Below are 27853 nucleotides of genomic sequence, written 5' to 3'. Positions count from 1 at the left end.
GTATCCATTAAGCGCTAGATTTCAGGAATTAAATCGAGTACCTGGTGTTGTGGTGAAGCAGACCAGCATCTCACGTGGGTGCTGATTTGAGTCCCGATTGCTCCACTTCTGATCCAGCTCCATACACCTGGGAAAGCAGCAGCAGATATCCTGAACCTGTTGGCCTGAGTACCACATTGGAGACCTGGAAGAAGCCCCTGGCTTCTGGTTTAAGTCTGGCACAGCCCCGGACTTTGCAGCCATTTGGGAAGTGAATTAGTGAATTGAAAAGCCCGCTCTCTCTTTCCTTCCCTTCCTCTCTCCCTCCTCCCTCTCTGCGTTTCTCTCTGTTTTTTAAATTCTGACTTTTAAGTAAAAATAAATAGATCTTTAGAAAAAAAGAAAGTGCTACTTAGAAAGCTGTGATCTGTGACAGGTTAAAAACCTTGTGCTAAAAATATAAAATTAAGTGTTCGTTTGTGAAGAAATTCTTAGATACAAATAAGTGGATCAGTATCTCAAGTTGATGGATTAGAAGTGATACTTTTAATTTGTATTCATTTATTTGAAAGGCAAGTTATAGAAAGAGGGTGGGAAAGACATCTGTTAGTTCACATTCCAAATGGCACCTTGGCCAGGGTTGGGCCAAGCTGAAACGTGGAGCCACACTGGGTGACAGGGGCCTGTGTAATTGAACCATATTCCACTGCTTTTCCAGGTGTAATAGCAGGAAGCTGGGTTGGAAGTAGAGCCAATGGTTCATGAATCAGTGTTCATTTGGGATACTGGCATTACAGGCTGTTGTTTAACATGCTTCACCACAATGTTGACTCCAAGAGTTAATATTGTTATAATGTTCACATACCAAAAAAAAAAAAAAAATTACGGATTCATTGCTATTCTTAAACTCCTAATGATATTTTCTACAGAAATAGAAGAAGTCTTAAAAGTTTTTTAGAATCGCAAAATAACCCAAAGTAGTCAAACAAGAAGGACAAAGCCAAAGGTGTCCCAATGACTGATTTTACAATCTGCTGCAAAACTCGTGTAATTAAAATAGCATGCCACTGGGACCAGCTTTAGCGCATCAGGTTAAGCTGCCACTTGCATTGTCAGCATTCCAGGAGTGCCTTTTGAGTCCTGGCTGCTCCACTGCTTCACACCGCAAAAGGCCAGGCCTGGAGCTGAGCCAGTCTGAAGCAGGAGCCGGAGCTTCTGGGTTTCCCATGTGTTGCAGGAACCCAAGGACTTGGGTCTTCTACTATTTAACCAGGCTGTAACTATGGAGCTGGATTGGAAGTAAATCAGCTAGGACATGAATTTGGTGCTCATGTGGGATGCTGGCACCACAGGTGGAGGCTTAACCTACTACACCATGCACCAGTTCATGCTCCATATCTGATCCAGCTTCCTACTGCTGTGCCTAAGAAAGCATCAGAAGATAGTGCAATGCTTGGGTCCCTGCTGCCCGTGTGGAAGATCTGGATCATGTGGCTCTTTAGTGAATGAACCAGTGGCTAGAAGATCTTTTTCTATCTATCCTTCTGTCTCTGAAACTCTGTCTTTCAAATAGATAAGTGAATTTCAGCAGCAGTGAAAAACAACTCTGTGATACTGACATGAAAACAGACACATAGATCAGAGGAAGAGAACAGAATCCTGAAATAAACTTACTCATTTTCCAATTCATTGGTTTTGGACAAAGGTACCAACAGCATACAGCAGGGAAAGGATAATTCACTTGTTCATGTTCTTTGTTTAAAAATATATATGTTTGAAAGGAAGAGTTACTGGGGAAGGAGAAATCACCAATCTGGTTGTTCAGTTCCTAAATGGCTTAGCTGGCCAGACTTGGGCCGGTCCAAAGCTGGGAACCAGGATCTTCATCCAGGCATCTCCTGTGGGTGGCAGGTACCTAAGTACTGAGCCATATTCTGCTTCTTTCCCAGATGCTACAGCAGGAAAGTGGACTAGAAGTGAACAGCCAGGGCTCAAACCACAGAATGTGGGATTCTGGTGCTGCAGGTGGAAGCTTAACTTATTGTGCCACAATGCCAACCTTTTTCAGTAATGTATTTGGAAATTTATTTAATCACATGTGGAGGAATGAAATTAGACTCTTTATTATATACTGTATACAAAAGTTAATTCAAAGTGAGTTAGACTTACAAACTGAATCTGTAAAACAGTGCAGAGAAAATTAAAAAAAACTTTATAACATTGACTAAGTCTTGGTTTTCTGCATATAACCCAAAAAATAGGCTGCCAAACCTTCAAACAAGCAAGTTACATAAAACTCAAAAAGCTTCTAAATAGCAAAGGGTAAAAAAAAATCAACAGAGTGAAGAAACAACCTATGGAGTGGAGGGGGTGTGTATTTGTAAATCATATATCTAGTAAGGGGTTAATTATAAATAAAGAATTCAGCAGACTCAATAGCAAGGAAACTGGGTGGGAAGTGGAACAGCTGGAACATGAACCAGTGCCCATTTGGGATCCTAGTACTTACAAGGGAAGGATTAGACAATTGAGCCATTGCGCTGGACCCATGGATTCTTAATTTCTTGTACTTGCTTGCTGTCATCTTTTTCTAGTAAGTTAGACTTTGTTGCATCAGCACTTTCACAGACATTGATACTTCTGATTAATATCACATTGTAGGCAGTTACAGGAATTAAGTAACTTACCTGAGGTTTCTTGATGACAAATGGCAGAATTCTTAACTTTTGTGCCATAATCTTCATTGTGTGTTTGTTGAGGAACCAGTTGATAATTGGTTTGAAACCGGTTACTGGTATTGTCATCATTGGCTCACTGAACTTAATATAGTTGTCCTTTGATGTTTATCAGTCTGGCCATACTTTTTCTTTAGATCTAGAAGTGAGGCAGGTAAAGATTTTTACACAAAGAGAAAATGCTACCAAAATGCCCTCTCTTAAATGGTCAAGTTTGGGCACTTATTTTAGTTAGTTGTTTGACTTCTCAGTAGAATATCCTTTGAAAAACAGAGTCTCTATTTTAACAGTCTGAAAAAGAATCATATGAGCATATGAATTGATGCAAAGAAAACATTTGGGAAAATTCAGCACCTGTTCCTGACAAACTCTAAAGTTGAAGAGGAGGAACGTGGGTAAGAGCTCAGCTAAAACCCTGTAGTACACATCATACTTCATGGCAAGAAACTTACTGCTTTCCATACATGCTATCCTAATTCAGTGCTGTGCTTGAAGTTCTAGCCAGCATCTTTAGTCAAGAAAAAGAAAAATGTGTGATTTACCTCAGTTGGAGGCAAGGGACTAGGTTGTCTTGTACCTAGGCAAGTGTTACTCTGAGGGCAGCATCCTAGCCCTGCCTAATGCCAAATTTGTGTTAACTATATCAGTGTCCAGGATAGTCACCTATTCAGATTTTTTTAAAAAAAAAATATGTAGTGGAGGCAAATGCCAACACACCAACAGACAGGATCTAGGGACCCACATACAAGTGTGCATGGGCCCTGGATAGGCAGATAGGGCCCCAGGATGGCATTGCACACCGCCAGAGTACCAGGCATGGGAGGCTGCGGATTGCTCAAGGTAGTAGGTCTGGAGATGTGTGGGAAGGAGGACTGCTGAGGGAGAATGTGACAAGTGAGGAATGACTTCTGGGGACTTCACAATCCTGGCTACTACACTTGGAGGTAAATGAGGGAGCTAAACTGGGTGGTTTGGAGGAAGAAAACCAGAGGACCTTTTGGGACCAAATCAATGCACCTGCCCACGTGTGAGACCTGAGCTGGTATTGTTGGTATCAACCACTGCCTACTGTCACACACAAAGCCATGGATGGGGGGTGGTTTGCCTGGCATGGCTCAACCACAGTACCTACACGTCAGTGAGTATTGGGGCAGGGGATAGACCATGTTAGGCTAGGCCGTAACACTAACCGGCTCATGAGAGAACTGGGTCTGGGATCAGATTTTGTGGGGGATCATGGACTCACCCATGTGGGATAGCCATACCAGCTGGTTTGCTCAAGTGCTAGGGCTGAGCTAGGCATGTCTGTGGAGCTCACCAACACTCATGGGTACTGGGATTGGGAATAGATCAGGCTAGTGCAGGCTGTAGCACCCACAGGCACACCCAAGCTGGGCCATAACATTCAGCAGCATACAGAAAGGCCAAGACAGGACAGACTGTTCCAGATAAGAGCCTAACTCTGCCCACCACACACTTGACCCTCCAGCTAGGCTGTATCTCCCACTGGTGTACTTGAGGACCAAGTATGGTGGGCAGGGTTGGGCTGGCCTCAGCATCCATTGGTTTGCGTAAGAGATGGGGCTGGAGAGAGAACTGACTTAGCAGTTACAACTACCAGTGTGTGCTTAGGTTGCTGTGGGTGACAGACTAACTGGACCTAATATTGGCAAACACACACAAGAGTCGAGTCTGAGGTTACCTCAAACAAGGTTTCTTTGGGAATCACCCCAATTGAACTGTTGGACTCAGAATTCCAACCATGAGGAGAATTGCAGGATCTTTGGTTTGACTGTGGAGTGCATTTGTCAGAACTGGGCCTTCTCAGTGGCTAAGACGGAACAGTGGACAGCATGCCCAAATATACACGGCAATCCATTGGGGCCTGCAGAGGACATCTGGCACCAGAGCAGAGTAGAAGGCTGAAAAAATTGGACAACTATCCAGCCAAAAGCATTGACATCAAATATCTGGGCAATTGGAGACTCTCAGGCTGCAGTTTCCGTTATTGTATGTGAGGGCAAGGATTAGGGGAAAGATTAGGCAGTACGACAACATTCGTTGGTTTGCCTATAAGATGGGGCTATGGACAGAACTGAACAGGTAACTGCAACCGCCGGCGTGTGTGTGTAGGCTGCTGTGGGTGATAGACTGTGCAGGAACCCACACTGACGAACACACACAGGTGTCAGGTTGGGGTCACCTCTGGTGAGGCTTTTTTGAGGACCCCCCCAAACTGGATCACTGGACTCAGAACTCCAGCCATGGTGAAAATCTCAGGATATGTGGTCTGACCATGGAGTGCCTGTGTCAGAACTGGGTCTGCACGGTTGCTGAGACCTGTGTGGTGGGTGGGATACCCAGATACTCCTGGGGGACATGATAGCCAGTTCATTGAGGTCTGCATAGGACATTTAATTCCATAGAGGGCAGATCAAATTAGACAACTCTCCCAGACACGTTTCTGGGTGAGTGGAGACTCTAAGGTGGACTATGTCAGCCAATGGACTTTGGAAGGATTCCCTCAACCTTGGAGAAACAAAATCAACAGCATTTCAGAACTATTAAAACCACTTAAGTAGTATCCTTGGAACATGCTCTACATCAGGGACCCTGGGATGACATCGGATGACCATCCCCATTCCTGGGTACTGATGGAGTTGGGCTGCTCAGAGTGGCCCTCTCCTCTTCTCTCTCAACTTTCTCCAGATACCAGCAGAATAAAGGAGATTCGAGGCAGTTGTCTCATCTACATCCCTATATCTCAACCTTTGTAATTCCATTTTTCCAAAAACCTTTTGAAGAACCCTAGTACACACCTGTTTTGACTGGCTTGCTTATATACAGCAAAAAAAAAAAAAAGAGTGAGATGCAGATAAGCCTGTAAGATTCCTATCTGTCTGACTATATGAATAGAAAAATGGGTAGGTAGGTTTCTAGTTTTAATTTTCTATTTGATCTGAATTTTAACATCTTTATTAATGCTTCTTGAATATCTGTTACAGTAAATACATCAATGAATATTCTGTTGAATGCTGGAAGTGTGTTCTTGGAACTTTTCAGATGAGAAGAGTATTAGAAATTATTTGATCAGTGTTAAGATTTGCTTATTTGAAAGAGCAACAGAGAAGGAGAGACAGATATGATAGCATCATCAACCTAACATCTTCTGATTTACTCCCCAGATAAGCACAAGAGCTGGGTCTGTCCAGGAAAAGCCAGGGACTGGAAGCTCAGACTGACTGGCTCTTCCACATTCGTGGCAGGGATCCAAAAACTTGAGCTGTCGTCCACTGGCTCCCCAGGTATTAGCATGAAGCCAGATAGGAAATGAATCAGCCAGAATTGGCACCATTTGGTATACCAACATTACAAGCAGCAGTGGCAGATCCAAATTGATTTTTTTAAAAAGATTTATTTATCTTTATTGTGAAGGCAGAATTATAGACAGGGGAGTCAGGAGCTTCTTGTAGTTTTCCCACATGGATGCAGGTTCTCAAGGCTTTGGACCATCCTCTACTATTTGCCCAGGCCAATCAGCAGGGAGCTAGATGGGAAGTAGAGCAGCTGAGACATGAACCAGTGCCTGTATGAGATGCCAGCGCTTGCAGCTGGAGAATTAGTCACTTGAACCATCACGCTGTGTCCCAAATTGATTTTTGTAATCTAACTTATTTTTTTAAAACTTATGAAAAAATAGTAATATGTCTTAACTTATACATTTTGTGTGATGTCACATGGTATCACTATAAACAATTGAAGTCACATAAAATGTTGAGATGGATTTGCTAGTAGATCTATTTGAATAGAGAGATAACAAGAGTTTAAATCTTGGGATTGTGGTGGACAGACAGTATTTAATGTTAGTAAAGTCACACTTCTCACCGCCCTATAAGCATAAACAAGCCTTACCATTTGTTTGTTGAGCTTTTCCCATTAAACTGGTTTTTGATAAATTGCTGCAGGCTAGCATTAGCAGTAATTACATTACAACTGGTATACTGGTTGAAATAAATTTTTTAGGTATATACTACATCCCTGAAGTTAAGTCTTCACTGAAGATCAAGAGGTACAGTGTTGGTCAAAACACTGATGCTTAATGAAGTGTTTGTAATGTAAAGGCTGGTTGAAAACCCAATTAATAAAGCCAGAGGTGACCTTATCATCTACTTCGATTAAGGACATTTGATTCACGTTATCTTACATGGGGATTCAATATTTATTTCACAGTTGGAATTATTAAAGTTGGAACAAAGTTGGAATTATTTAAAATGTATTATATCGGGTCTAGTGGGATAGCGTAGTGGTTAAAGTCCTTGCCTTGAACGCTGGGATCCCATATGTGTGCTGGTTCTAATCCCGGCTGCCCCACTTCACTTCCAGTAGCCTGCTGGTGGCTTGGGAAAGCAGTCAAGGACGGGCCAAAGCCTTGGGACTCTGCACCCACATGAGACCCAGAAGAGGCTCTGGGCTCTTGGCTTTGGATTAGCTGAGCACTAGCCATTGTGACCTCTTGGGGAGTGAATCATCAGACGGAAGATCTTTCTCTCTCCTCCTCTCTGTATACCTGACTTTGCAATAAAAACAAATAAATCTTTTTTTTAAAGTATTATGTTATTTTAAAACTTGATCTGAAAGGCGGAGAGCTCCTTTCAGCTGATTCACTACCCAAGTGAGGTGGAAATGGTGCCCGAGGTAGTGGCACAGTGCAAGTCTCCTCTGTGGGTGCTAGAAGTCTGATTCCTCGAGCCGTCACTGCTGTCTTCTAATGGTGTACGTTCTAGCAGAGCCAGAGTCCAGAACCGGTGTTGAGAATGGAATCCAGACCCTCTGATAACTTTTACACTGAAATTCAAATACTTTCAGAGGGCTTTTCATTTATAACCATCTGTGTTTCTTAAGAAGCTCTTGTTTGCCTTTCAGAACAAAAGAGATGAACATTTATTGAAAAAGAGAAATGTTCCGCAAGAAGAAAGTTTAGAAGATTCAGATGTTGATGCTGATTTTAAATCAGTAAGTTATCTTGTTTCTGCAATATCTTTAAAGTAATTGTTATAATCAGGAGATATTAGCTTTTAATTTAAGACCAATTTCATGATAAATAAGGTATATAAACTCTAGCTTTACAGATACTATAGTAAATGTAATTTTACTAATAAAATCTGCTGAACTATCTTTTTTTCTTTTTAAGCAAAATGTAACACTAGAAGCTATATTGCAGGTATGGTATATTACCACTTTAATATTCTCATTCTGAAATGTTTCTAAATTTTTTTTTAATTTTCTGAAATTTACATTTGGTATTACAGAATGCAACGAGTGATAATCCAGTGGTCCAGTTGAGTGCTGTCCAGGCAGCAAGGTAAATATGACAATGTCTAGAATATTATGTCATGCCTTGGATGACCTAGCTGTGGGAGTCTAGAAAGAAGAAAGAGTACATTGTTATTTTTGTAGTTTGAAAATTATTGCAATTATTTTCTTATTCTTTTTCTAGAAAACTATTATCCAGTGACAGAAACCCGCCAATTGATGACCTAATAAAATCTGGGATTTTACCAATTTTAGTCAAATGTCTAGAAAGGGATGATAAGTAAGTATGAATTTCAGTCCCTTTTTTTATTAACTTAAAATTTATGATTGCTATGTAATATGTTTTTCAGTTGTCATGCATTTTGCTGTAATTTCATAGCAGACCTAAAGTCTCTTTTTTGTTTTTGTTATATTTGTATATATTTTATATGTATTTAGCTTCTGTTCATTGCCTAATATAATTGCATCAAATATTTACAGTCTTTATTTGTTATGTTTTTTAGCAGCAATGTTTTATAACATCTCAAATAGCGTTTGAGTCACTCTTTACTTATGAGTCTATATATAGATTAGCCTCATGGCTGAGTCAACATAAATGGCCTCCAGAACTAAGTGGCTCTTTCTTACTGTAGGAATATCAGCCTATCACTGATCTTTTGTGTAGCCTTTAGCACAACTGCAGCTGTGATTACATGTCCATATCATGCTTTGTGATAAGTTAAGTATGGGGAAGGTTTACTTAGGCTAAAGAGAAGGGAGAAGCATCAGTTAATATCAGTATTTTTGAAGCGCTGGCCTCATCTTTCATTTCATCGAAGGTAATTGGTATCATCTCTTAAACCTCATCAGTTTGAATTAACTGGGGAGAATGTAAGTTTGATCTCCAGAATGCTCAGGTGCTGTTTTTGCATTTAAGGATATTTAGAATGACACTAGGATGTTTTGTTAGATGTTGTCCAAGAAATTTTCAACTGTCTGTATAGCAGTTGTGCTATATAAATGTTGCTAGTCAGGGTTTTTAGTCTGTTAAGATAGATGCTGTTTCCATTGTGTGCCCTAACCTTTCTGAACCCATTTTCCATCTTCCCCTCCCATATCATGCCAGACCGTCCTAGATGGTGTACATTTTTATCTCTCGTCTTTGATCTTGTTGTCTTTTTTGTCTCTTTTGCCTGATATTTTCTTGTCCCTTTGCCTTGTGTCAGAATTCATCATGTATTTCTTACCTACTATTCCATTTTCTCATCATTTTTTTCAATTACAGATTATATTTTAGATCCTTGTGTCATCATGTCTGTTACACTTCTTCTCCATAGAAACTTTGTTTCTTGAATCCCTTTGAACTTCGGATACTACCAGCCTTATTTTCTTTAGTATTTACATACTTTTTTTCCTGTTCCTGAACCTTTGACTTTTTTGTCTTCTAACTATACCTCCTCCATTCTTGGGTAGCATACTTAAGGGAATTTATGTTCTTTATCTGTCTATTCTGACTTTAACATAAATAAGTTCCTTTTGGTAGGTATTTCCCGCCTATTTAAACACATCAGCCTTTAAATTTGTTATTCGTTCTGCAAACCATTGATCTTAATATTATTTTCTTTGCTACTCTTTTCAGTAGCAGCCTATAATTAGTGAAATAAATTTCAAGTTTTAAAACATTGGACTTGAAACACACTCCTCATTCCTGCTCCCCAGTGCGCATGCACATACCCACACATAAAACCCCTGTTGGGTTTAGGCATTATCTCCTTGGCTTCAAGCCTTCTGATCTATTTCCTGTCATCCATACATGTGATCATTTCACTCATGATCTTTAGTCTCCCTAGTAGTTGTCAGTGCCTGCCTTGTAAAATCTGTTTTTGAACACTTAATTTAGTCTTCACTATCTTTTTGAGGTCTTCCATCTCTACTTGAAATTGTGAAAGTGCTTCAGACTTTTATAGAAACTAAAGTAGAAAGTATGAGTTTATTTTGGTGCAAAACCATTTTGAAATCTATGAATATTCTTAGGAATACACATTCAAGTGAGATGAGAAGAGTCTCAACTAACACAGTGATACTAGAATTAATTCTATAAATACAGGAAATATTCAGGAGGTAAAATTGATGTGACTCATTTGTTGGATATGGTGCCTGTGGGAAAGAAGAGTCAAGGAAAATAATGACTAGTTACAAATTGCTGCTACCAGTATACTTAAAGAAGTAGGATTAAATTTGGGAGCTTTGGCTTTGGGAGCCAGTAAGATACACGGGTGGAGATACCCAGCAGGCAGATGGATATAACCAGGTGAAATGCAGGGACTGTGTAAAGAATGGCCCGTATAGGTCTGACATGTGTGGACCTTGTTAGTTATGAGTCTGAAAAGATTTTTTGAATGCTTTGTTTGCAGTCCATCATTACAGTTTGAAGCTGCTTGGGCACTAACTAATATAGCATCAGGAACTTCTGCACAGACTCAAGCTGTTGTACAGTCTAGTAAGTAAATTAAATTGTTTATTCTTGGAATTTTCTTTTATGATGGTAAGGAAGTACAGTTTTGTAGTAAAGACCAAATTTTACCTTGTAATGTTTTAAAATTAGTGGGTTTTAGATTTTTTTCCCCAATGATTAATATCTTTCAAATGGTGATTTTTAAATGGTTTTAATTAGAGTTACTGTGACTGGCATTGTAGAAGAGAGGGTAAGACTACCAGCAACAGTGTCACATATGAGCATACCACATATGAACACAAGTTTGTGTCCTGCTTGTTGCACTTGCGGTTTGGCTTCCTGCTGTTGGCCTGAGAAAAGCAGTGGAAGATGTCCCAAGAACCTGGGATGTTGGCTGTTCTATAAGGACCCAGATGAAACTCCTGGCTGAGCCCTGGACAGTGTAGCCATCTGGAGAGTGACGCAGTGGGTGAAGAATCTGTCTCTCCATTAACTATGACTTTCAAAATAAAGAGATAAATTAAAAAAATTTTTTTTTTCTATTTACCTTAAGATAGACTAGTAGTTATGTGTGTGAACCAAAGCTGATACAAACTGTTTGAAAAACTCTGGTTATCACCAACTTTGTAGTTCCTTGCAGTGTGAAACTTTAGGTATTTATTGAGCTAGCAAGCTGAGTTTCTGTTGTTTTTTGTTTTTGTTTTTTTAAGAAATTCTTTTTTTATTGCAAAGTCAGATATAAAGAGAGGAGGAGAGATAGAGATACATCTTCCACCCAATAGTGACCACAATGGCCAGAGCTGAGCCAATCCAAAGACAGGAGCCAGGAGCTTTTTCTGGGTCTCCCATGTGAGTGCAGGGTCCCAAGGCCCTGGGCTGTCCTTGACTGCTTTCCTAGGCCACTAGGCAGAGAGCTGAATGGGAAGTGTGGCCAGCAGGATTAGAACCAGCACCCATATGGGATCCTGGCACGTTTAAGGCAAGGACTTTTAGTCGCTGGGCTACTGTGCCGGGCCCAGCAAGCTGATTTTTAAAATAGTATATGATAGTTACATTGAATTATATAGTAAGAATATTATTCTCCTTATACTCTTTTTCTGATATTTCAATAAGGAGTGTCTAAGAAAGTTTCTAGTTAGGTGTAAGTTGTGAAAAAGGGAGAAGGGCTTAGAGTGGCACTTTCAATAGGAACTAGTAAGTACAGTTTAATGACAGTGGTTTGCTTTCATTGTTTATTTCTTGGTTATCTTGTCTGAGTGAGTGATGTTGATCTCTTTTTACAGAAGTGATAAGCAAAAATTAAAGTAATAAATGCGAGTCACTGGTTGGAATGTAAAATGGTGTAGTAGTTTTTCAAAAAACAAAATGTAGACTTATTATATAACGTGTCATTCTCCTAACTGAAACCAAGAGACAGGAAAACGTGTCCAGAAATATTTGTGCATAAATATTAAAAACATTGATGTTCATAGTTATCTAAATTTTTATTAACTTTGAGAAGATGCATTAGAATGGATGCATTAAAATGCAATTTAGCATTAAAAAAAATCAATTTTTGATACATGCTACATGACGAATGAACCTGGAAAACGTTACACTAAGTGAAAGAAGCCACACACAAAATCCAACATAGAGGTTAAGGTGTCATTTATATGAGATGTTCATAACAAGAATATCCCTAAGGACAATAGTCAAATAATTGGTAGTTGCACAAAGCTAGGGAAATGGAGAACAGAAGAGTGAATAGGAGAGTTACTGTGATGGGTATTGGATTGCTTTTGAGGATAATAAAAATATAAAATTAGAATGTGATGATGACTCCACAACTCTGTGTAAGTACTAAAAATAATAGTTTTATACACTGGAATAATTTCTATTACGTGTATTTTTGTCTAAACAAAGTTGTTATCTGTAAATCAGGAACAGGCACTGTGGCACAGTAGGTTAAACCTCTGGATGGTTTAACACCATGTTGGAGTGCTGGTTCTAGTCTGAGATGGTCAGCTTCCTCCTTGCTCCTTGATGAGGCGCATCAGGAGGCAGCAGGTGGTGGTTCAAGTGCTTGGGCTGCTGCTACTCAGGTAGGAAACTAGAACAGAGTTCCAAGTTCCGCTTTTGTGTGGCCCAGTCCTGGCTGTCCTACACATTGGAGGAATGAACCAGCAGGTGGGAAATCTCTGTCTCCGTCACTCTGCCTTTCAAGTAGAGGACAAAGCCAACAGTTTTAATAAGAATATTAGATAATACAGGTGTAGCATAAAACCCTGCAGGTAGTACTCGGTTGAAATCAAGAAAATATGATCTGGCCTATCTTGAAAATAGGTGCAATGTGTAAGTTATATGAAGAATAAGGATTATAGTGATAAACATTTTAACATATAATAAGGCCTGGTATAAAATTAATTCATTCTTTGGTTAACTCATCTCACAAATTGAAATTAATTGAACCAAAGTATTACACCTTGTTACATGTCTTTTTTGTTTATTAATTAGTTAACAGTAGCCTTTGGATATATCATTTTTGTGTTACTCAAATATTACTAGGAGAAAAAATACTGAAATTAGTTATTTTTAAGGTAAAGATATTTGTCACCTTTATTCTTCCAGTGATGTTTAATTGGACACCTGACGTAGTGTGTCAGGTTGGACTTTATAAACTTGTCTGCATCATTTCAGTGTAAAATATTCATGTTACTTTATTGCAGATGCTGTGCCTCTTTTTCTGAGACTTCTACATTCACCACATCAAAATGTTTGTGAACAAGCAGTCTGGGCTTTGGGAAACATCATAGGTAAGTCCATTTAGATGGGAAAAGACTCCAACTAAGAATCTTAATGAACTTTTTTCTTACATTGGCATAGCCATTACACACTATGTTTCCTCTGAACATAATGTGAGTTGATTATCTTCTTGCATCATACATACATTCTTAAAGTGGTGCTTTTCTGAAATAGATATACATTTACTTTCAGTATTGGTAGGTTAAATTTGTGTTCCCCAAATGAAAATCTGGGAAAGCAACAGCACTTTGTGCCTTTGACTAATGGTGAGGAAACATAGAACATCAATGTCCCGACATGAGCCATTGCATACATTTCAGACTTTTTCATCCTGAATGTAATTTTTTTTTAAATACAATTTTCATTTCTGTAGGTGATGGTCCTCAATGTAGAGATTATGTCATATCACTGGGAGTTGTCAAACCTCTTCTGTCCTTCATCAATCCCTCCATTCCCATCACCTTCCTTCGGAACGTCACATGGGTCATTGTCAATCTCTGCAGGAATAAGGATCCCCCACCGCCTATGGAGACAGTTCAGGAGGTAAATGAAGAATTGTAAAGGCCAGATTTTCCCTATGTTTATGCTATAGGTATTCATGCACAGGCAATGAGTAACACAAATACTGGTTTCATTGCAGGTAAAATGCCATATTTACTGACTCCTGTGAAATTTGAATGTCTTGAAGAATGTTAATCTTCCTAATGCTTACTTTCTAATGGCTTTTCAAAAGAAAGAAACCTCATAATAAATCCAAATAGAAACATTTTTTTAAAAATTCCAAAATTTTATAGCTATATTGTATTGTTAGCTTATTGTTAAAAAAAAAGGTGAATTAAAAAGGGTTGCTACATATAAAATGAATATACTTATTATATGCAAATGTTCTTAAGTGAATTTGCCTTAAGCCCAGTTGATTCCAGGCAAAATTAGAGTTGTTAAAGTGTGGTACACTTTCTGTTAAATCTGTTAATTAAAATAAAGCCATTCCTATTAACATATAATATATAGAAATGTCTATTTTGAGTTTTTAAAAACTCAAATTTTATTCATTTGACTGTGTAGAGATCCACTGACTGTGAGTGCATAAGCCCCTTTACCAAAATCAGCTCTTTTTAGTTGTTATGCATAGTTATGCAATGTGATTCCCTCTACTCTCTCCTTCCCAGATGTTAAAAAGAGATTTTTAAGGCTTAAATTCAGCAAGCAAAGCTTTATGTTGTACTTGCTAATTTCGTGACTAAAACAAGTTAAAATCCTTAATGTGACTCAAGTAGCTCATTAAATAAAATTTTATTTTTACTTCCTAGCAGGTAAGTAAGATAATGATAACAATTGGAAGACTAGTTTTTCCTAAATAGCTCTAACTATGTGCTTGCATCTCCATTCTTCCCCGTTAACATAAGTCACAGAAAAGGTTGCTGAAAGCAAATGTTTTCCCTTAAGATACATTAATCTTTGTCAGATTTATTTGGGTGCTTTAATTGGACATTTGAAACATGATTTTGTTTTTTTAACTTGATATATCAGATTTTCATTTTTCTAGTAGACTTTCGAACAAGTTTAACATTGCTTTTTTTTGCCTTGCAAAGAGTATTTAATTGCTTTCTCTGAACATTAGTTTTAATTTTACAAGTATATAATCATTTCTAGTATTACCTGTTGTTTATCTTCTTTCCTCAGATTTTGCCAGCTTTGTGTGTACTCATATACCATACGGACATTAATGTAAGTAAAGCAAATTTTGTTCTTGATGAGACTGGAAGTGTTTTAAAATAATTTCAGCATATGTTGTCAAACTTCCACAATATAGAGGATTGCTATACCTGTTATGCAGAGAAATAGTTATCTGTTACAGGCAAATAACTTAGTGAAAAGATAATGGGAGTTTAAAGTTTGAATGTTGGTAGACCTGTTTTCCCATTGTATTAGGTTTAAAGATGATGAAAGTATGAATTAGAACCGGTAGTAGGAATGGTTTAGGGAGGGAAAAATTAAGTGTTAGAAGATAAAGTGAGTTTATTTGAGACTGATTTTTTTCTGGCAATGTATTTTTCCAAGAAGCAAAAAGATATTAAAGATTGGGGATTTATTTGCATTTAAAGGATTGATGAAAATAAAGACATTGAATAGATGCTTAGCAGCGACTATTTCAGAACATGGGCTAAAGCCATTCCCTGCTTTTGAGCAGTGGTGTTAAAGGAAAAAGAACTATGAAATAAGATTATAAAAGCAATGTAGTGGATGCATAAATTGCAAAAGAGTAGGAGAAAAGGCAGGGATGTAGCACCTGCGGCATCAGGCAGTTTTTCATAAGTATTTGAATATTACTTGATGCTAGTTAGCATTTTATAAATCTGATCCAGGATATACTGGACTCATAGTTTTCAGCAATGGTGCCTAGTATAACGTATTTGTTAGCATATTTCCTGAGAGGTGACAGCAATTAGTAAAGCTCTTTTACCTGAGCATATGCTTATTTTCAGAAATTTAGAGTTCACAAAGGGAGATGCTGAGAGATCTCTTGTTCACTGTTCACTCCCAGATTACCGTGGCTGAAGTCTGCAGACACATCTGAGTTACCCATGTGAATGCAGGGGCCCAAAAGATGTGGGCCACCTTCTGCTTTCCCAGGCCGTTAGCAGGGAGCTTGATAGGAAATGGAGCAGGAAAGACCCAACTGGTGCCCATATGGGTTACCAGCACCACAGATTGCAGCTTAACTTGCTATGCCACAAAGCCAGCTCATTTACTATAAGATTTTTAATTGCTAGAAATAAAAATGTTGGTTTACTTAATATAAGTTTTCAAGAAAATTGTTAACTTGAAGCAATCTTACAGAGTTTTCAAGTCTTATGCGTGTCTCCTGTTTTGTGTGTCTAGAGACCAGCTCTCTAAGCCATTTTCAAATGTTTGATGTACCCAGACATAAAAGTTTTAATCCTCTCTAGCAGTAAAAGGCAGATACAAATAGAGAAAAAGAGATAGAGCTCAGGACTGGCACATGATTAATTACAAGGAAAAGAATACACTTATTGAATGTCAGTAGCCACAAAAGCCAAGTAGTTTTTCATAGAAATCAAGAGGAAAAAGGCAACAAAAATCAATAGAAAAAGCTCTGATGGTGAAAGACGGTAACTATTCAAAACATAAGCATCAAAGGCACTGAGCAACTTTTAGTGGGTTAGTGATAACAGAGCAGACTTTGTGGAAAACAGAGGAAAGTAGATTGGTTCTGTAATATGCTATTAATTTTTTTAACAAAACCATTAAAACTAAAGAGATATTGCAAGAATCGGTAATGTCAAGAGCCCAAGACCTAGCTCTTACTTACCTTCCCCTCCAAGCCTTTCAGATGCTATTATGCTAATTGAGGGGGCAGCACAATGGCATAGCAAACTAATCCTCTGTCTGCTGCAGCAGCCATCCCATATGGGTGCCACTTTGTGTCCTGGCTGCTCCACTTCTGATCCAGCTTCCTGCTTATGACCTGGGAAAGAAGCAAAGATGGCCCAGTTACTTGGGTCACTGTACCCACGTGGGAGACCAGGAAGAAACTCCTGACTCCCAGCTTTGGATTGGCTCATCTCTGGCCATTGGGAACAGTTTGAGTAACCTCCTGAAACATCAGAGGACACGGCATTGTATCATTCTGTACAAGATTCTGTTTTGTCAACAGTTTATTCAAGCACACTACTATGGGTAGACTTTAAGGCTGTTGATTAAATTTTGCTCATACAAATAACACAACAGTAAATGTTCTTGTTCTGTGCTATAGCAGGCAGTTCTTCAGCGTAAATTCCTAGAAGCAGGATTGCTATCATTTTCCCTTTTCAGTAGCAACACACAATGGTGATTTCTGTATAACTTGCCAGTAGGGTGTAATGCACATTTTAAAGTTTTGATAAGTAAGAAACTATGTCAGTTTTAACTTGCATTTTACTAACTATGAGTGAATTTGAATATGAGTTCATTAATTTTCCATGAATTTTTGCAGATTTATTACCTGGACTACTTTCTCAATGTATTTTTTGCCTTTACTGATTCATTTTACTGTTCAAACTTTCTGTGTAATCAAATTTGCTAGCTTCTTTGTTATTCTTTTTCTGTTACTCTGAATATTCATAAATTCTTATTTTATATGTTTTATCACCGTATGTTATACATTTTTCAGTTGCCTATGGAGATAATCTTACAGTTTTTCGTATTAAAACTAATGTTCCCTAGGGTCTGGCACAGTGGCCTAGCAGCTGAAGTCCTTAGCTTGTATACGCCAGGATCCCATATGGATGCCAGTTCTAATCCCAGTGGCCCTGCTTCCCATTCAGCTCCCTGCTTGTGGCCTGGGAAAGCAGTGGAGGACGGCCCACAGCCTTGGGACCCTGCACCCACAAAGCAGACCTGGGAAAAGGTTCCAAACTCCTGGCTTGGGGAGTAAATCAATGGAGGGAATATCTTCCCCTCTGTCTCTCCTCCTCTCTATATATCTGACTTTCCAATAAAATTAAATAAAATCTTTAAAAAAAAAAAACAACTAATATTCCTGGCAGCAGCTGGGCTGGGCTAGGTTGGTGTCAGGAACCAATGATTCCATGTGGTCTTCCTACTTGGGAGGCAGGATCTAGGATAGAAACAGTCGCCAGGGTGGAATCAGGAGTTCTGATTAGGGAGACAGGTTTCCCAAGCAGTAACTTAACTCCCTGTGCCACAACAACCCTCCCTCCTTCTATTTTTAAAATGACTTATCTAATACATACATAGCTGAAGCTGGCTTGGAAATTGTTCCGTACTATCATGTGTCATTTTTGTTAAGAATGGTCTGACATGGGCTTTGAGAGAGAGGTGTAAAGGACCTGTTAGGTTCAGTAGATGAATCATGTAAGTAGTTAACTGTCTGTGTACCAAAACAAAACTTGGTTACCTTTTCTTTCACTGCTGCTGAGATGTGTTATATATTTTAAGCATTCAAATACATGACCTGGATATTCTCTTCTCCCTGTAGATTCTTGTAGACACTGTTTGGGCTCTGTCATACTTGACAGATGGAGGCAACGAACAGATACAGATGGTTATTGATTCTGGGGTTGTGCCATTTCTTGTGCCCCTTCTAAGCCACCAGGAAGTAAAAGTTCAAGTGAGTATTCTCAAATAGTTTTTAGTTGTATAGAATTACTTCTGTTGCTACCAGTTGACTTAATATAACCATACATACTTAAATTCTTTGAATAAGCACTTGTTTTCCAGATTTCTGCAGTAGTTCCCTAACAGGATTTGGTTGATTTCAAAATCCTGGTTTCACCCAGGTTGATTTCTGGCTTTCTGACTCAGATAGCTAATTGTACTTGACCGTTTAGACATCCTCTGATGTTCAGGCTATCTGTTGTTATTCCAGCCAAAAATGGAATTAATTGATCTTTTCCCATGAACCCGTTCTTCCAGTACCTTAGGCTGGACAGCTTGATCTAACCTAAAAATCTCGATTTCTGTTGTCATTTTTTTTCTTTACATTATCAATTTCTTTCCTCCTTTTTTCATGTGGGGGAGGGGATGGCGAGGAATGTAGCTTTAATATCTATCTCTCCTTACCTTTATGAGCTGTTATTTAGTTGGTTCGTGTCTCTGTTTTTTCTTCTGATAATTGCGATAGCCCACTACCACTCTTTCTTTTCTTCAGACATCTGTTGTTCATCCTACTTCTACCAAAGTGCTTTCCAAGCACTTAGTTCACATCTTCCTGGTGTCAGTTTAGTGTATCAATAAAACTTGCTCTTTAAAACTAGATAGTTTTAAATTTTAATCTCCCCCTTTCTGATCTTTCTTGCATTATTTTCCACACAATTTTTAATAAACTTTTATTTTTTTCTTGAGAGATTGTTTAAAACTCAGAATTGTTCAGTTGGCTTAATGCCTTGTCTAAGAATGAAAAAGGTGTTAATCATTCACTCCTTGCATTTTTACTTTTCCTTAGAATTTTGAAAACATTGACTCAGTTTCCTTTTAAACAAACAAACTTAGAACATTTTATCCCCCTGCAGACAGCAGCACTCAGAGCAGTTGGCAATATTGTGACCGGCACTGACGAGCAAACCCAGGTTGTCCTCAACTGTGATGTCCTGTCACACTTCCCAAATCTCTTATCACACCCAAAAGAGAAGATAAATAAGGTAAGCCATATTGTGGCCTCATCATTTTATTTTTTGTTCTTTGTTCCCTCATTTTTGACTGTCCCTTGTTTCTTTTGATGCTCGTTTGTGATTTTCTTCAAAACCACTACAACTGAGAATTGTTTCAAATCAAATTTATAATCGTATTTTTTGAAGTTTAAATTGTTTAAGAGGAGCCCTGAATAAAACATATTCTTAGATTGTTTTTGCCCTTAAATTAGAAAAAGAGAATTATTTGTTCAGTGACAGAGTATTTCCATCCTTTGGTTCCCCAAATGCCTGCTGTGACTAAGCCTGGGCTGGGCGGGGCATGCAGGTGTCTTAACTGATAACGGCAACTGCCTGGCTAAGCTCCTGCCCTTCGTTTGGTTATATTCAAATAGAATGAGGAATAGCAACAAACATTAAATTGGTAGCCCTGGGTGAACATTCATAGAAAATCTGCCACTTGAATGGCAGGTATCTCTATTATTAATTTTATGGTACTTAGGTCTTTTTATGCATGGATTTCTTTACATAGCATATTTTCAGCATTAGCCATTTTGTAGCCTGTGTTAGAGCTACGTTCGTTTTTATGACTAAGTAGCTACCATCCTGTAATGTGTTAATCTCTTCATGGACATTTGTGTTCCCGCCTTTTCACTGTTATGAATAATGCTATAGTGATCATTGACATCGAAATCTGAGTCCATGCTTTGGATTCCTTTAAGTATATAACCAGGAGTGGAACTGCTCGGTTATGTGGTAATTCTGTGTTTAGCATTTTGAGGTACTGCTAAGCTGTTTTCCAGAGAAATTGCACATTTTACTTTTCCCACAAGCAATGTGATATCACCATAGCTTCGCCAATGCTTGCTGCTTTTCACTGAAAATAATTATATCTTAGTGGGTTAATTTTTATGGGACACTTGAATTAGTATTTCTTGTGATTAAATGTTTTTAAAACAAAACAATTATTTAACAAAATATTCAGAGATTCAGCTGTAAATCTTGTAGATGGAGCCAATACATAGAAATGTAAGCTTCATAAACAGATTTTTGTTTTATTTGTTGCTCTGTTACCATTGCCTAGAGCTGTTCCTTGTGTCTGATAGACTTGCATATTATTGAGTGAAATGAGGTCAGATTCCTGAGGCCTAAACATTATGGACAGAAATTTGTTTTAAGTAGCAGGCTGTATATAACCCAGTCATTTTTTAAGTGCAGTCCTTTTAATGTAACTCATGTGATTTTGTAACTTTGCATGTAAGATATCTTAAAAATATAAGAGCATTAAAGATATAATTTCTCAAATAAAGGTGCCCTGTATTTTTATTCAATTAGGAAGCTGTTTGGTTCCTTTCCAACATAACAGCAGGCAACCAGCAACAAGTTCAAGCTGTAATAGATGCTGGATTAATCCCTATGATTATTCATCAGCTTGCTAAGGTCAGTCATATGATGAATTCCATCGTGTCTGTTTATCTGTTACAAGCAAAGATTTTGGATAAGAAATTCAATTTATTTCTTCTTCAACCTCCAGGGGGACTTTGGAACACAGAAAGAAGCTGCTTGGGCAATTAGCAACTTAACAATAAGTGGCAGAAAAGATCAAGTGAGTTTGACAAAACTATCATTACCAGTACAAAGTAAACCACTATCATAGTTAGGAATTGCTAATTGATTTTAAGCTTTGTGCTGTGATCTTCTTTGGCAAAATAAAATTATGTAAATAAAAATGCTTCTCGTCTCTTGTCTAGGTTGAGTACCTTGTACAGCAGAATGTGATACCACCGTTCTGTAATTTACTGTCTGTGAAAGACTCTCAAGTTGTCCAGGTGGTTCTGGATGGCCTCAAAAACATTCTGATCATGGCTGGTGATGAAGCAAGCACAATAGCTGAAATAATAGAAGAATGTGGAGGTAAGGATGGATGGATTGAAAAAAAGTAGTTTCTTTTAAGGTCAACTCATCTGAAAGAAAATTGTTAGCATTGACTGTTGTTAGATCAAAGTAAATTTCTATGCTTTACTGTTAGCATTCAAAGAAAAATTTTTTAAAAATTAGCCTATGCTTTGTGTAAACATTGGTTATGGATACACCTTCCTAGAGATTTACATTGCTGAGTGACTTTATAATATTCTTTATAGCATTAGCATCCTAGAATACTCATCTGTAAAGCATTCTGTAGAACTGAAAAATTATTCCAGGAATGTTAATAAGTCTTATCCAAGGTGACAGAAGTAAATAGTTAATAGAAGCAAAATAAAAATCAGTGAATTCATACACAGTGAATTCTAAGAAGCTGATTTTTATTTTGCTTCTATTAACTATTTACTATTTATAGTAGCACTTTACGAAAAAAAAAAAAGGAAAGTAGTTGTCAAAGATAATGGATGTAAAGTGTGTCATAAAACCCCAAATAGGGCCCGGCACGGTGGCGCAAGTGGTTAAGGTCCTCGCCTTGCACGCCCGGGATCCCATATGGGCGCCGGTTCTAATCCCGGCAGCCCCGCTTCCCTTCCAGCTCCCTGCTTGTGGCCCAGGAAAGCAGTCGAGGACGGCCCAAAGCTTTGGGACCCTGTACCTGCGTGGGAGACCCGGAAGAGGCTCCTGGCTTCGGATCAGCATAGTATCGGCCCGTTGCGCTCACTTGGGGAGTGAATCATCGGACGGAAGATCTTCCTCTCTGTATATCCGCCTTTCCAATGAAAAAATAATAAAAATAAATCTTAAAAAAAAAAAACAAATAAATGTATCCTGTTACTTCTGTAACCTAGTGAAAAAGACATTTCAAGAAAAAATATTGCTAGGTGTTTGTTTGTTTTTTGATTGGAAAGTCAGATATACAGAAAGGAGGAGAGACAGAGAGGAAGATTTTCAGTTTGCTGATTCACTCCCCAAGTGGCCACAACAGCCGGAACTGAGCTGAACTGAAGCCAGGAGCCCAGAGCCTCTTCCGGGTCTCTGGTGCTGGTGCAGGGTCCCAAGGCTTTGGCCATTCTCAACTACCTTCACAAGCTAAAAGCATGGGAGCTAGATGGGAAGTGGGGGCACCGAGATTAGAATCTGCGCCCATATTGGATCCCGGCACTTTCAAGGCAAGGACTCTAGCCACTAGAGTGCTGAGCCTGAATATTACTAGGTTTTAAATGCATAAGCCTGTGGTTCTGATGCATAGAGTATGTATTGGAAATATGAATGAAGCCACTGTGTGATGATTGGTCTAAAAATTACCCCAGGTTTTTTTGATGATTAGGTCATAAGAATCTTACTCACTTTTTGAAAATAATTTTAAAATTTAAAACTGTTACCTCTTTTTTTTGTCCCAATTTTTTAGTTTTTTGGTAGTTATATATGAAAGTCATAGTGTCAAGAAAGCAAAGAGAAAGCCCCAGATTACTATCTGACACACGTATGATGATGTTACCACAACTTGGAGTAATCCCACATCTCATTGTCACTGTCCTGGTACAATTCTGTATAGTCTGGGATTCTCCTTCCCCCAGTTTCCAGCCCCTGACTGATTTTCTCCACTTTGTCACAATGGTACATTCCTTCATATGTAGTTACAATTCCATCAGGCTGCTATTTAAGTGTGCCCAACATTGCTGGTACAGACAATGTCAGACAGTCCATCATCCCATTGTGTAGATATGTCCAGCACTTTGGTAGTCCATCTTCTACCCAGAAGCAGGGATGCATGTTGCACTGCACTCCCACACCTGAACATGGTATCCTCCACTACTCATCACCATACATTCCAATTTGTATGATGGTTTCCTTATATTAGAGAGAACATTTTTCTTTTGTGGATTGACTGATTTCATTGAGCATAATGGTCTCTAGTTGGTACATTGTGGTTGCAAATGGTATAATTTCATTCTTTTTGATGACTGAGTAATATTCCATGGAATAGCCGTACCACAGTTTCTTCAACCACTCTTCTTTAGATGGGCATCTGGATTGTTTCCATGTCTTTGCTGTTATGGATTGTCCTGCTGTGAATATGGGATTACAAATCCCCGTCTCATATGCAGTTTTCAGTTTCTTTGGATATATTCCTAGGAGAAGGTTAGCTGGGTCATATGGTAGGTTTATTTGCAATTCTCTAAGCACTCTCCATACTGATTTCCACAGTGGTTGTACTAGCCTGCACTCCCACCAACATTGAAGGAGGGTACCTTTCTCCCCACATCCATGCCACCAGGTGTTGTTAGTTGAGTTCTGAATGCAGGCCCATCTGACTGGAGTTAGGTGGTACCTCAATGTGGTTTTCATTTGTATCTCCCTGATGTCTAGGGAGCCTGAGCATTTTTTCATATGTCTTAGCCATTGAAATCTGTTCTTTTGAAAAATGTTCATTTTCTTTGCCCATTTTTTCACAGGGTTTGTTTGTGTGTTTAACTGTCCCTGGGTTTCTGAAGCTCTTTTTAAATCCTGGATATTAGTCCCCTATCACTTGCACAGTATGCAAAAATTTTCTTCCATTCTTTTGATTGCTTCTTCACTTTGTTAATTGTTCCCTTTGCTGTACAAAAGCTTTTTAGTTTGGTATAGTCCCATTTGTTCATTTTGGCTTTGACTGCCTATGCTTTGGGTGTCTTTTCTAAGACTTTCCCCCTTTCTATTTCTTGGAGAATATTTCCTATATTTTCCTTTAATAGTTTGATGGTTCTGGGTGTAGATTTAGGTCCTTGAACCATTTAGAGCTGATTTTTGTGTAATGTGACAGGTGTGGGTCTTGCTTCTGAATTCTGTAAGCTGTCCCAGGCTGTCTCCTGTTATCCCAACAGCATTTGTTGAATAGACCAGGCTTTTTCCCTGGATTGTTTTAGTTTTTTTTTTTGACATCTCTGTGCCATACCTTCTTCGTCTGTCCAAGGGAGGTTGGGCTTTTTTACCTGCCTGTCTTGGGGGCCAGGTACTCGGGGCTTCTCAGAAAGACTCAGTGGGAGGCTGTTCCTCCAATCAGAGAAGCTCAGATGTCTACCTGTTTATTGGTTTTGTTTTCTTTCATTTGATTTTTTTGTTTATTTTTAGTGGGGAGGTCCAAAGTTCCTTAAGGTTTTCTGTGATTAAAATGTGCATAGTTTTAATCATTATCTCCTTGTTTATTTTGATTATTTTTAAAAGGTTTGGAGAAAATTGAAGTTTTGCAGCAACATGAAAATGAAGATATATATAAATTAGCATTTGAAATCATAGATCAGTATTTCTCCGGTGATGATGTAAGTATTTATTAAAATTTACATTTAAATCTGTGTATATGAATTTACTAGTTTTTCTTTTATTTGAGATTTAAGTTTCCTTAAGTTTATACTTTATGTGTACATATTTATGAGTTAAGTTTATACTGTGTTCTGTTAGATGTGTTGTTTAGTCACTTTTCTTAAATACTTTGAAATTTTAGTATAAGATGAAATTATGGAAACAGTTCTTTGTGGTTTTTTTCTACTACTTGTTGAATTTCTTATTTAGTAGAAAATTACTAAGTAAATTGAAAATATCACCAAAAAAAAGTCAGGATGGAGATGAGGGAATGGGATGAAAGAAGATGAGGCATGGTCATGCACTTAAAAGCCTGCATATAAAATCTGTTCCCTTTATAAGCATGTTTTTTAAATTAAAAAAAAAGAAGAAGAAACTGCTCTTGATGCCTTTATAGTTAGTTTATCATCTGGGAATAAATATTAACTATACACATAGTACATTATCTAGATTGGTTAAGTAGATGTTAAGAAAGGGAATGTTTTCAACGTGAATTTCACTTTTGAAGTCTTCAGTTTCTTAATAAATTTGTTGCTGGTTTATCCAAACATTTTCATGTGGCTAAAACATCCTCATAGATTCTTTCATCAGTTTAGATTATGCAATGATGGATAGTAGCATAACATGATAAGGGCATTTGTTCTTGTTTCTTTCATAGATCGATGAAGATCCTAGCCTCATTCCTGAAGCAACACAAGGAGGTACTTACAATTTTGACCCAACAGCCAACCTTCAAACAAAAGAATTTAATTTTTGAGTTCGTCTGAGTGCAGCATCTTTCCAACATCAAATACAAAGCACCACCAGATGGCTACCAAACAATAAGAACAACAGCAACAAAAGGCTCCAAAAACACACATGCCTCTTCGTTTTGATGCTTCTGCAGCAAGCCATGTCTCAGTCACTTTGCAGTTGCCAAAAGTCACTCTCACATGGACTGTAAATGCATATGCATGATTTCCTAAACTGTTTTAGAATTCTCCTTAACAATCTCAACTACCCTATTTTTCCCTGTTCCCTGGTGCCACATGCTGACAACTGCAGTCTCTGGTTTAGAATATTCCATAGTGGTGGCATGTCAGCTACCCACTGATACTCCTTTGGAAAATGGTGCGCTGTGGATCAAGACACTTTGGTATGATGTATAATACACATTAGAAGACTAAAGAGGTGCAGTATGTTCTGAGCCTCCATCATTGTTTTCCACAAACATACTTTCATATTCTTTATGTGGAAGAATAGATTTTAAAGTACAAGCCAAATGATTTTCATTGGTGGAACTGACACACAAAAAAAGTAACTTAAAAACAAGAAACTTGGTTATTGATTAAAAAAAACTGTACTTCATCTACCAGTAATTGATGTGTTTATCTGCCTCAGAAGCCAGGGTTGGAGGAAGAACTTTAGATATGGATGGTAATGTGTTCGCCATTAAACCTAATTTTTGAGAACAGCAAGCCCTATTCGACCACTCACTTCAGCCTGTGTGTTCCTGCTGTTTTGAAGTAATCAAATGCTGTGCATGGTATTTTACCTGAGCTACAACCTGTTACGGACTTGAACTTCTGTTTAAGTTGAAAGCAAGAGTCCCTGATTATAAGGAAAAACAAAAAGAAAAAAGAAAATGGTAAAGGTCTAAAATATCCATTGGTGATGCTTAAAAAAATCTTGCTCTCAGCTTTCAGGAGTTAATTTTTTGTTTTGATTTGATAATTGGATATGGTTGATTTTTATTGGGTTTAAACTGTGGAGCTTTCATGTTTACTGTAATTTAGTCTTAAAATATTTTTTACTTAGTAACCAGTGCTTTTGATAATGTGGTTGGCAACAAACCAGCAACTATTTAGAAGTGTCCTAAAACTTCATTCTTTGAGTATTTGGAATTCAGATCCTTCTGTAAAACGCATATTCGCATATTAAAAGATTCAGATGGGGATCTAAGTAGAGGAATAATTGCAGTTACTTAACATAAGCCTGATTTGCAGAGGTCTTCAAATAATTCTGCAAAGTCTGGTTTGCTGTGTAAAGTCATTGCTTTTGGTAAATTGTCTGACCCAGTTATTAATGAGAGACTATGGATTTGAAATTTTTAAAACTAAATAATTTGTGCTGTCATAGAAATGGTTTTGTTGCTCTTGTTTACTGGGTATAATTTCCCAATACATTGATGTGAAAGGATAGAAAATTAATGTAATTTAGTTACGACGGGGGGTGTATTTACTGTGATGAAGATGAGACAGATGCCATCAGAGCTTTGTGAATCAGCTGGGGTGTTTCACTGATAAACAACACATAGCAAGTGTGCATTCATTACAAATATATGTATCTGCCAAGGTGGAGCCACTTTAAAGAGCGAGTTTTTTGTCTTGTATCTAAATTTGATACAAGCGTATGTTTAAACTGCAAGATTTTTACTTGCTAGAGAATCTGTTTTAATATAGTGGTTTGGCCTCTGATTATTTATAGGTTTTATAAATTTTAGAATCAATTTCTCTTTAAGGTGGCTCAGATTTTTCAACTCTTGTGCACATAAAATTGAGTTGAAGTTCATTGTGCCTTTTTTTCTTTATCCAAATTTTGAGTTAAAGCTTCATATGGTAACTGCATCCTGTTCAGACATGCTCGTCTAAATTTTTGAAACTGCGTGGTGTTCACTAAAAGTAGGAATACAATGATCAAAGCAAATTAAGGTCACAAACTTCAGTGAAACCCTTCAAGTCCAAATCTTCTTAATATTGTGAATTGTACCCCTTTCAGTTTAGTTTTTTCTGAACTATCCATTCTTAACTGACAGTTGCCTTTTAAAATTTTGCACACATTCAGATGAAAATTGGACCTCTACTGCGATAATTCTTATTTCTTCTTGTGTTTTAAGTGCAAACTAACATTTTTTAGAGAACATTAGCGTCAAGTAGTGCAGACCTGTGTGTGCATTTGCTTGATTGGATTTGTTGTGACCTTACCAGTTTTGAATTGGAATTGCACCATTTCATAGATAAAGGAATCTAAGTATATTGCTGCACTTTTAAGTTTTCAAAACAGTGTTTAAAAAATTGCATTGTTTTTATTTTTTTTAAACTCAGTTAAAAAAAAAGACTAAAACGTTCTTTCAAAAGAGGCATCTAAATGTGTTCCTAATTTTGTATATGGGCTTAGGTTTTGTAACCAATAAAAAAAAAAGCTGCTATCAAATATGA

At 37.9% G+C, this 27853-nt stretch overlaps 1 protein-coding gene across 1 annotated transcript in view; it reads left to right on the top strand.

The window, feature by feature from the left end:
• Positions 1-27853, top strand: part of KPNA3 (karyopherin subunit alpha 3) — a 70872-nt gene extending 43019 nt beyond the window's left edge. Inside the window, exons 3-17 of the mRNA XM_040991447.1 lie at positions 7638-7727; positions 7906-7935; positions 8024-8076; positions 8212-8307; positions 10421-10506; positions 13167-13253; positions 13616-13785; positions 14926-14970; positions 18245-18376; positions 19278-19406; positions 20730-20834; positions 20929-21000; positions 21146-21308; positions 24522-24616; positions 25315-27853. Coding sequence (XP_040847381.1) covers positions 7638-7727; positions 7906-7935; positions 8024-8076; positions 8212-8307; positions 10421-10506; positions 13167-13253; positions 13616-13785; positions 14926-14970; positions 18245-18376; positions 19278-19406; positions 20730-20834; positions 20929-21000; positions 21146-21308; positions 24522-24616; positions 25315-25413 — 1452 coding nt within the window. The 3' untranslated portion in view covers positions 25414-27853. The remainder of the gene's footprint in view (positions 1-7637; positions 7728-7905; positions 7936-8023; positions 8077-8211; positions 8308-10420; positions 10507-13166; positions 13254-13615; positions 13786-14925; positions 14971-18244; positions 18377-19277; positions 19407-20729; positions 20835-20928; positions 21001-21145; positions 21309-24521; positions 24617-25314) is intronic.

Source organism: Ochotona curzoniae, unplaced genomic scaffold, assembly GCF_017591425.1.
Source record: "Ochotona curzoniae isolate NIBS_2020 unplaced genomic scaffold, NIBS_Ocur_1.0 contig_64, whole genome shotgun sequence".
Classification (NCBI taxonomy): Eukaryota; Metazoa; Chordata; class Mammalia; order Lagomorpha; family Ochotonidae; genus Ochotona; species Ochotona curzoniae.
This window is presented reverse-complemented; position numbering and strand designations above follow the sequence as displayed.